Source organism: Rhopalosiphum maidis, chromosome 3 (assembly GCF_003676215.2).
Source record: "Rhopalosiphum maidis isolate BTI-1 chromosome 3, ASM367621v3, whole genome shotgun sequence".
NCBI classification, from domain to species: Eukaryota; Metazoa; Arthropoda; class Insecta; order Hemiptera; family Aphididae; genus Rhopalosiphum; species Rhopalosiphum maidis.
In genome coordinates this window covers 11,040,378-11,051,238 of record NC_040879.1, presented here as the reverse complement: position 1 = coordinate 11,051,238, position 10,861 = coordinate 11,040,378, and the positions used below count along the sequence as shown (strand labels likewise).

The following is a 10,861-nucleotide window of genomic DNA, read 5'->3' as shown; positions in this document are numbered from 1 at the left end:
AGTATTAATTATTTGTATCATTTTCGTCATCTTCTAGTCCTCCTATCTTCTTTTTACTTTGAAAAATGAATTTACAATTTAGGTATAGATATACCATACCATAGTATAAATTCGTTTAACTTTTTCCTTATGTTTCATAATAGAATTGTATAGTAAACATAAAAAAAACATAGTAAAAACATAAACAATGCACTTTTTAAGTGCACTAAAAATGTCAAAAAATGTATAATCAAAGTTACATTTTTTAATTCTTTGATATATGAAATGAACTTTGAGCTTGGAAAGCAATGTTTTCAAAAAAAAAAAATGCAATTTGTATTTAAATCTGTTTCCTATTGGTTACCTATTCAAAACATACAACATTAATAATAATAATTAACCATGTACTTTGCAACTAAACGGCAGGAACAACTAGCTGTTAAAATAATCTGAAGGCTAAGACAAAAAACCAATAGATTACTTTTAAAAATTGTTTGATAAGAAATATATATCCTAAATCTAAGTTTATTATACATTAACCTCAGGGTTTATTTTAACCGTTAGATTTTTACTCCTAAAAGAGTTGGATTAGTTATTCAAAAACAAAATACAATAATCATTTAGGTATAGAAATACACAATGAATAAAAACATTTAATAAACAGCCATGTTAAATTATTTACTTTTCTGTAGTAGATTTTATATCTTAAGCTATAAATAACATATACAAAATTGTTGGTACATAAAACTATTCAACTATATATATTTAAGACTTAAATATTATGAAATTTGGGAAGGTAAAGTCAAGACACACTTATATATATTAATTCGAATAATAAGAATTTCTTATGTATTTAGATTTTTATGTTTGAGTTAATTTAGATTTATTTTTTTGTATCTTCAACTTGTTTTTGTGGTATGTTATTTTGGCAGATGACACAGTTTCTGCCTCAGATTTTGATGCTTCTAGATGATCCAAACAGACATGGGGTTCTGGAATTACTGAAGGCCCTTTAGGTTTTACTACAATAAAATTGAATTCATAAAAATAAACAACAAAGTTATATTGAAATAATTATATTAACCTGTTTGAGATTTCTCCAATTCAATTATTTTTTTTTTGAGTGCGTTAATTTCTTGTTTCATTTTATACAAAGTAATAGCATTTTTTTCTTCTTGTACAACTTGGAATAACGTATCAACTTTTTCTTGATAGTATTTTTTTAAAGATGCAAATTTTTTCTCAATTGACAAATGAAATTCTTGATAATTGTTATTTATTGACACAATAGTATGCCTTTGTCTATCATTATTTTCCTGTAAATATAATTCAATACAGAATGTTATTGTAGTAGAAAAAATAAATAAATTGCTTTGTAAGCATTAAATGATATATATTTACTCACATCAAGTTTAGATATTAGTTCATCATTTTCTCGACCAGATTCTTTTAAATCAACGACTTTTATAAAATAATGTACCAACAACTTTTTCATTTCATCTATACTTAAAGTTGATATACATTTCCAGAAAATTTTGGATTCATTTGAATTCTGTACACAGATACATGTAATTAATTAAATTAAAAACACGATTTATTTAAGAATTATATTACTAATTACCATTTGGATATACTTTAATAAGTTTGTTTCATTATTGGACACTTCATTATTTTTTAATTCTGTTAAAAAGTCTATTGTATCAATTGCTTCATCATTTTCTAAATATTTTCGTATATCTTCTTTGGATAAACTATCTTCCTTAAAAATAAAATAAACCTATATAATTTAGTATATTATATTTGTTAAAATGGACTCCACACCCAAAAATATTTTATCCGTCATTATTCTCTACCAAGTTTTGATTTTATAAAACATTTGCTACTATGATATAAAAAAAAAAAACAGTTATGTCCAAACCAAATAATGTCTTATGTTTAAGATTGATAATAATATATTGATTTTAATTTTTCTTATCAGATTTGCCAAATTCACATAAATTGTACTAACATTTTAATTGTGTTTGGTAAATTATTGTAAAAGTGGAAAGTAAAAAAAAAAGTTGTTTTCTAGTTGATATACTAATTTATAAATAAATAATTAAATAAAAATTAATTTAATACTACAAAATAAGCCAAAAATATTTCTGAATAGTACAATTCATCTATTTTATTTTTATTCAGTAATTTTTACTAAATAAATATAATATAAAGAAAATGTAATATACACACAACAATTAAAACTCTAGTTTCTAGTTTCATAGTTCTATTAAAATTATAAAAGGATATGTTTGGATTTTTTTTACAAATTTATTTCTGTTTTAATATTATCATCTGATACTAATATAAGATATACATATCTATCTATACATATATTATATATATATATGTGTGTGTGTGTATATATTTTAGGTATGGTCCAATGAATCTTTATTTGTATTGATTTAATAATTTCACAATTACGTTAACATTGAATATATGGATAATAAATAATACAATAATAATATTGTATATATATATAATATATGTATACATACATACTATTAACCAAACTATTATTTGCATTTTGTCTGCCTAATTCGCGGTTATTTTTACTCCAAAATTGTTTAGGGTTGTTACCTTTTTTTATAGATTATAATTATGAACATTGTTTAATCAGATACTTATTTATCAATGAAATTAGCTTTAAAAGTTCTAAGGGAATTAGTTTTAATTGCTTAATTCCTCTGTGATAATAAAGGGAAATTTTTCTATTTCTATAATTATAGTGATAAAAGAATACCAATTACTAGCTACTGTAGTTACTAACATAAATTTATTGTTATTTTGTCTATTATAAAACTATTTTTAAAATGTGATTACCAACTAAAACTGATGATTTGATTTAATATTGTAAGTGCAATCCAAATGACTAGATCATTAGGGATATTCATATTTTATGAGTTTTTTTATTTTAATATTGTGATAAAAATACTGTAACTATACAAAAAAAAATATGATAATTTAACAACACAACTTGTTTACATTAATTATCTGAATAAATACATAATATTTATTAAAATTAATCTATCAAGACACTAATTTAATTATTAATGAATTAAGTAAATTATCGTTGTAATGAGTAACGTATAATATTCAAGTAATTAGTATCTTTTATGAATTCTTATGTTAATAATTTAATTTTTAATAGTATTATTATTTTTGAACAAAGTTTCTTAGTTAAAATACAACAAAAAGGAAATATCTTAACTACAAATATTTATTATTTTTAATAAAATAAAGTCTTCCTCCTTTTTTTAAATATTCTATTATTGTTATACATTGAAGTTGTTTAAAAAAAAACATTGATAAAATTATAAATTATTTAAAAATAAATATTTTATGTTTTGATTAATTTTTTTTTTTTGAAAAATTGTTATGTTGGAGTTAGGACCATTGTAAGTTAGACCGACGATATGATAATGATGTATAATTTTATTAAACTTACACAATTATATATATATATATATATACATACATACATAAATAACATGTTATTTAAATTTAACATAGTTCAAAATTTAACAAAATAATATTGCCATTTTACTTAGCTTAACTCAATCTGAGAATTCTGATTTAGGAGTTTATGATACTGAAGATAATTTTGTCAATAAAATAAATTTTACAGATAAATAATCACAAAGAATTTCTTTATACCTCTGTAAAAACAATATTACACAATATGTGATAGTATGATAAATATCTGAATGAGATAATGACACATTAAATATTTAGAATAAAGATATTTTAGTGTTTACACAACAGAATTAATAAATAGTTATAATGCAATTACAGAAAATGTTAATATATTTGACCAATTATTAGCAGTTATATTAAAAACTTTTCTAGACAAATAGAAAAAAACAACTGAAATCAAGAATAAACTCTAAATTATGCATGTGATCATTTACCAAAAGTAGGTACCCTACTTTTTGCAGTACTTAACTAAATAAAAAGTTCTCAGTGATTTGTAAGCATATGATAAATGCTAGGTGTAAGAAATGTTTTGTACCCTATCATTATAAAAGAGAATTGAGGGTGACAATCCAAAATGTACTATTTCTATTTTTCACTTTTTTCAGTATTAATGGTTTTTGTTACAAACTACTAAACTAGTTTAGAGATATAGTATTTTACCAAAACATTTATAAAATTATGATAAGCATTTTTTTGTTATTTCCCCGAAGTTATATTTCAGTTTAATGTCCTAAATTTAACATCAAAGTTTATTGATTGTGTCAAAATGTACTATTTCCAACCAATAGTAAGTTTTGACTTAATTTAACTCAAATCCTGTACATAAGTAGGTAGTATTCTAATGTTTTAATTAGTTAATAATTTATTTTTGATAATAATAATAAATAAATGAATAATATTAGATTATAAAACAATAAAAATATATTAAGCTAAAACTTACATAATCTTTATTAATCTCTTGGAAAACATTTTAGTTTTATATATTAATTAATATTTTTTATTCGTAGTTATTCAATAAAATATAAAATTTATTTTTCATTAATTATTATTAATTTATGATGAATTATGAGACCATAGACAAGATTGTAGTAGTCGCACAATTTGTTATTAATCATAATGAAGGTAGAGACGTCTTGATGATTTTGTTATACAAACAAATAAAAATAAGTAATCTGCACAATATTTATTTATAATTTAATTTAACAATAATACAACTAAAAATTTGTTATATAAAAATTTAAGAGTACTATTCATGGAAACAGTACATTATGAATTTAATTCAATTCCATTCCCTATGTTAGTACTGTGGGAAATAGTGCAATACTGGCTTACTTTGGAAATAATACATTTTATAAAAATTTGAGAAATTGGTACGTTTTGCGTCATTTTGTCAAATAAAAAAATGATTTAACATGGGAAATACTATGTTTTGATATAATTTGGAAATAGTTACTTTTGTTTTATATTTTCCATTGGATTTAGTGTGTTTTGGCGTAATTTATGATTTTCAGATTGATTTTAATAAAGGACATAGTATTTTAGTTAACACTTAATAGCACCATTTTATTTCTCACATTTCTTTCTATAAGAATTAATATATAACTTAATTTTGTCAAATTTTGGATTATCGCCCCTCAATTATTATTTTATACTTTTATAATTTTGATAATAATATCATGTATGACTTATATTTTAGTGTAAAAATAGACTAGCAAATAATGTTAAACTAATTTCTCATTTAAAAGCTATAATGGTATTGGATGAAAAATTTGGTCACAATAGTAATTCAGCTTAATTAAACAAAAAAATTAAAAAATTAAATAAATTGTATAAAATAAAAACCTTTTGATACTTTGGATTGAACATCCCTTTAGGCCGTGAACTTAAAACTGCAGTCCTCATATCTCGCAATTCTAAAAATTCTTTTTTTAAATTGTCATTTTCAATCAAGTTTGAAGATGTATGAACTCTACTTTTTTCAATACTTGATATAACCTATATTAAAAATTTAGAGTAAATTATCATTTTTCAAGTCAATATTAAAAAAGTATAATAATTCTTTTTTTACTTACTCCCAAATTAGATAAATACATTTTTAATTGATTAATTCGCTTATCATTTTCTATTAATATTAATGCAATTCTTTGTTTATTTTTTAGTTGATTAGTCAATTGGTCATAAAATATTTGTAAACGATCATTAGAAGTTTGTAAAGCAGTTTGATATTGTACTAATCTGAAAATAAATTCCATTAGTATTACCTATTTTGTTTGTAGAATACCCAATTAAATATTTTACATACTTTTCTTTACTTTCACCAGCAATTTTTATCACGTCATCCATTTTTTTAATTTTAGCTTCATATCGTAAAACTTTTTCATTTATTCGTTCTCCATAATCTGAATGTTTGCTGGTTCCATTACTAGAATTTGTTTTTGTCATTTTATTTGACTTGTTCAACTCACTTAAGATTTTATTATATTTTTTTAATATTCTACAATATTCTTTTTGAACTTTGTGTTTTGCATTACATCTAATTTCTGCATAATTAGCAGTTTCACGAACAAAGTTTTCCTAAATTAATTAAAATTAAAATCATTTATAGAACAACAATTTGAAAAATATAAATATTATAATACGACTAAATTAACCTTTATTGATATAATATCTTCTAAGTGTTTAATATTTTTTCTCAATCCTTCCTCATTAATAGAAATTATACTCAATTCTTTTCTTTTTGCATGGACTTCTGTTGTTAAGGTTTTTAATTCTTCTCGCAGTTTTGCAATATCTTTTACATTATTATTACTATTTATGCAAGCTAGTAAAATTTGTTGACTTGGATCAAATTTAGAATCTGTAAATAATAAAAGTTTATAATTATTATTAATAACAGTTTATAATTTTTTTATAATTTATTTATATGTATTATATATATTTTAATTATTAACAATTCATTAAGAAATAATGCTAATGGTCATTTTCTTGATAAAAAATTCATATTAATACAACACGTCAGATTTTTAACTATTTGTATAGAATTTGCAATGGCATATATATAATATAAATATAACATATGTAATCATACATTTCATATTTTATTAAAAGAAAAAATTTTGTTTGATTATCGCAAAGATTAAAAAATAATTTAAGACATTAAACGTGAGATAAATAGGATCTAGATATTTAGAAAATATAATATTAGAGCCAGCTTATGATGGACCCATATAAAAATAAAATAAAAAATTTGATTAATTTCTTGTCATTAATACCCAATATATGTTTTATAAAAAATTTAAAAGACAATCAAAATTAAGCTGTTGTATATGATCCTGACTTGAGTGAAAGTGATTAACTTAGACTGCTAAAAACAATTGTAATGCAACTCAACATTTTTGATTCTATTATAAAGTGGTCTGCTCTTTATTTTAATCATATATATATTATATATACATTTTTTATTTTAAATTTATAAAGAATTTTCAACTATTAATTGTATGACTATCAATAACTTTGTATTATATTAATAATTTCTTGTTTTCATTATATTTAGCCCTTATTTATCAGCTACTCGCCGATAAGCATGAAACATTGACAGTGAAAAGGATCTCAACTAGGATACCACTGTCATTGCGAGAAATTGTGTAAATTACAATGATGCAAATAATTTGTCTTAATAAATGTGTAGAAACTATATATTTTAATATTCTTTTTATTGTATTATAATGTAGTATAGTTATTTATATTTTTTAGTTTTATTTTAGGTTATGTACTGCATTACAGTTGCAAGTGTATTTTTTTTATCATATAGCTCATATTTTTTTTATATAATATATATATATATTAATTTTTCAGCTTTTTTATAATCTTAGAAAAGTGTGAGGAATTTAAATAATGGACAACAATTAGAAGAATAAACAGCACGATAATTTTATCTTTTTTTTGAAATTCATTACTGTAATAATTATGAGAATTAATTTTAATATTGCTTAAAAATAAAAAATCAATAACACCAATTTCAATTTTTAATGATAACATTGTATTTTATATGTTTAATTTTAAATTGTTTTGATTTTTTAGCAACCAAATATTTGTTTTGGATCATTAGCTACTCGCTGAAGATCTAGGTTTATAAATCTGATGATGGAAAATATGTCGACTATGTTTCAACTCAAACTTCGCTTGACAGCAAAAAGTAACTTAACCAAGAATCAACTGTCATTATAGGAAGACTGAATGATGTAAACTATAATAGGGTGATGTTAAAAACTATTTATTTATTTTAATGTTATATTTCTTTGAATTATAGTACTGTATATTATACAGTAGACGCCACTTATAAGACTCATGGATATAAGGTTCAGTCGCTTATTAAACTCAAAATCGTTTGGAACGGTCTGGACATATCCAAATACATTAAAAAAAAAAAATCGGTTATAAAACTCAACACATTGGTTAGGTAAAATAAACTTTTTTGGTTATAATTTATAAATAAATTGGTATTGAAAAATTAAATAATATTCGTGTTGGTTATTTCTAGTTTCTGTTGATACCTTCTAATGTTCTAACGTATAACAAATTTCATCGCAGGTAAAAGTTCACATTTATTGCAACGATTATTGTTATTATATTGAGGTATAAATACACTCCTGGCGATTATCTGGCGGCTGCACAGTTATTGTATTTAAGAGTACATACATTTTCAAACTTTTGAAGAGTATTCTGAGGGCCGAAATTTGTCAGTCTATTATAAATGAAACTACCAACATCAACGTAGAGGAGAATGTTGAAAGTGATGAAGAAAAATTTGACGTTGTAGTTAAACCATCATAAAATAAAGAAGATTTGAAGATTTTAGACTTCTATTCTATAAATAGCAGGAATCAGATATTATGAGGTATAATACTATTTAAAAATGTTAAATTTACATTACTTAATTTATACTACAATGAATTTTGTATTATTAAAATCTTGATAATCACAACTTAATCTATTTACTGTGGTCTATGATCTAAACTTTGTATATAATTTATAACCCCTAATAATTGTGATATAAACACAAGTAACAAATATCTGCTAATAAAAAGTTCTATATAGTTCTATATCATACATTTTAAATTGTTAGATTATAAAGACATTATATATTTGATAAAATAAAAACAGGATCTGATGACATTGTATGATGATAACTACATACCAAAAATATACCATGATTTTTATAAAACTTAACAGTCTTAACTAATAATTATATTTCATAATAATCATTTTTTATTCAAAAAATTTTAATTAGTTTATTTTGAAAGTTACTTTTTTATAAATGTATTGTTATTATTTTTATTTTAGTTGTGAGGTAATTCATTTTTATTTTATTTAATGATACTTTTAAAATAATATAAAATAAAATAATATGTTATTTGCATTGTTGTTGATAATTTAATTTTTAATAATTACCTAACATAAATGTATGGTCAAGTTTTTAAAATAGTATTTTTGTAACTAATATAATTTATAATTTTAATTTTCATGTTTATTTACTACTCGAAAGAAAGACACATATAGATGAAAAAAAATTATTATTTCAGTTACGAATAGAAACAGACATAAGTCAAAATGTTTCCAAACATTTGTTAATAATATCGACAATACATCCAAATTATCATCCACTAGGTATTATTAAAAATAGTGTTTTTTAACATAATTTTATCAAAACAACATAAAAATCTAATACAAATTTAAATTGTTGTATCTTTTTAAGCTTAAAATAGCTGATTACCAAAAATTGTGTTTTTTGAGTTTAGTCACTACTTTTACAGCAGTGCAAACTATTGTATTTGTATCCCATGAAACATAAAAATTATTCAGATTCTCACCACAATATTATTTTGGTCACCATTGTCTTTTATTTAGTAGTTATACTATACCTTATCAGAAACATTTAATTTAAAAGTAGATGGGCCATGGGCATCAACCAAAATTGCAATTGATTATCTATATCAGTATCCATCAAACGCATCTCGCATGCACATCGTGAGAGAAATTCTCTATACTCTCCTTATTATCATAGATAAGTTGCATAACATGTTCAAGTCCAATTTGCAATAAACATACTACAACCAGTACAACCATATGTGATTGCATTTGTAATACACTAATTCAAGAAGAAAAAATTTAATTTATTTTTTTTTAATAACAATAATAATAATGTTAATGCATGATTAACTGCATAAACTATAAAGTGTTATGTATTTTTAATAAAAGAAAATATTAATACAGTAGGTCCTCGTTTAACGTCACCTCATTCAGCATTGTTTCACTTTATATAAATAGATATTTGTAGTACAGACATAATGAATAGTTGCCATTCAATTCAATAATAATGATAAATACTCACAGTCAACGTTATGATTGAGTTCATCAGGTGTTTGAGTAATACTTGTTCTGATGAGATAGTCGAATCGATAGTTGATGTATTTGTTATACGTATCAAACACACTTATTAATTTCTGATCAAATTTTATTTCATTTAAAATATTTTCGATGTTTATACCCATTTTGGACTGTTGAAATAAAACAGATTTTGATAATATGATTGACCTACTGTCAATTACACGTTTGGTTCAGGAATTAATAAATGACAAAATCGATGTTCAAAATTATGTTTAAAAAAAACAACAGCGGTAATAACATTATTTATAAACGTATTTAGTAACAGTAACACTGAATGCGAACATTAGAACTAGGCGAATAATAATATTGAGACAAAACAATCGAGACGGTGTAATCACGAATATTTATCACGATAATCAACCGTCATCGCTTGGGCACGTCCGTTTTCATTTTAGTATCATATACGTGCAACGTTTCACAACGTTTGTTACGTGATAGCATAGAACAGTAGGTAGATAATATGATAGTACTGTGGTAGTAGCTATAAATGGGACTTCGCCACTTTTTTCAATATTACGATGTTTCAACAATAACTTTTTCCAATTTTGAAAAAAATACTAGATTTTCCAATATTTGAATTTTTTATAGATGAAAAAAAAATATATTAGTTTTAGTGCTCTTTAGAAAAATGTTATACCTAGGTACCGTAGTATAGGTATAGTAGGACAACCAATTTTTCCACTTTTCATATTAACCAACAAACAATTTTTTTTATAAAAAAATAATACAGTTTTTGTATTATAATACTATTTTTAAAAACCTAAAAATTAGTTTATTTAATTATTTCTCTCCGATTCAAAAGTCCCAATTAGAAATACACAAAATTAGTAATACAAACAATTCGGTTCATTTGCTAATTAATTAATATTATATTTGTTGTTCAGTGTTCTACTTCTACTTTGACAACAATGAGATCAAATAT

At 22.6% G+C, this 10,861-nt stretch overlaps 1 protein-coding gene across 1 annotated transcript; it reads right to left on the bottom strand.

Moving 5' to 3' along the window:
• Positions 1-771: 771 nt before the first annotated feature.
• On the bottom strand, positions 772-10,257 carry LOC113559822 (protein PFC0760c-like). Its single transcript, XM_026965586.1, has 9 exons — positions 9,884-10,257; positions 6,144-6,349; positions 5,795-6,066; positions 5,565-5,727; positions 5,335-5,487; positions 1,601-1,738; positions 1,385-1,531; positions 1,064-1,295; positions 772-1,001 (listed from the first exon to the last, which is right to left on the bottom strand). Exons 1-9 carry the CDS (start codon positions 10,041-10,043, stop codon positions 841-843), a joined length of 1,632 nt encoding a protein of 543 aa, XP_026821387.1. The 5' UTR covers positions 10,044-10,257; the 3' UTR covers positions 772-840.
• Positions 10,258-10,861: the final 604 nt, after the last annotated feature.

Coding starts and splice junctions, on each gene's coding strand:
- LOC113559822 (XM_026965586.1), bottom strand. CDS start 10,043: ATGGGTATAAACATCGAAAATATTTTAAATGAAATAAAATTTGATCAG. Junction 1,739..5,334: donor TCAATCCAAAGTATCAAAAG/GTTTTTATTTTA, acceptor TTTATTTTTAAG/GAAGATAGTTTATCCAAAGA. Junction 1,002..1,063: donor ATTGGAGAAATCTCAAACAG/GTTAATATAATT, acceptor ATTTTATTGTAG/TAAAACCTAAAGGGCCTTCA.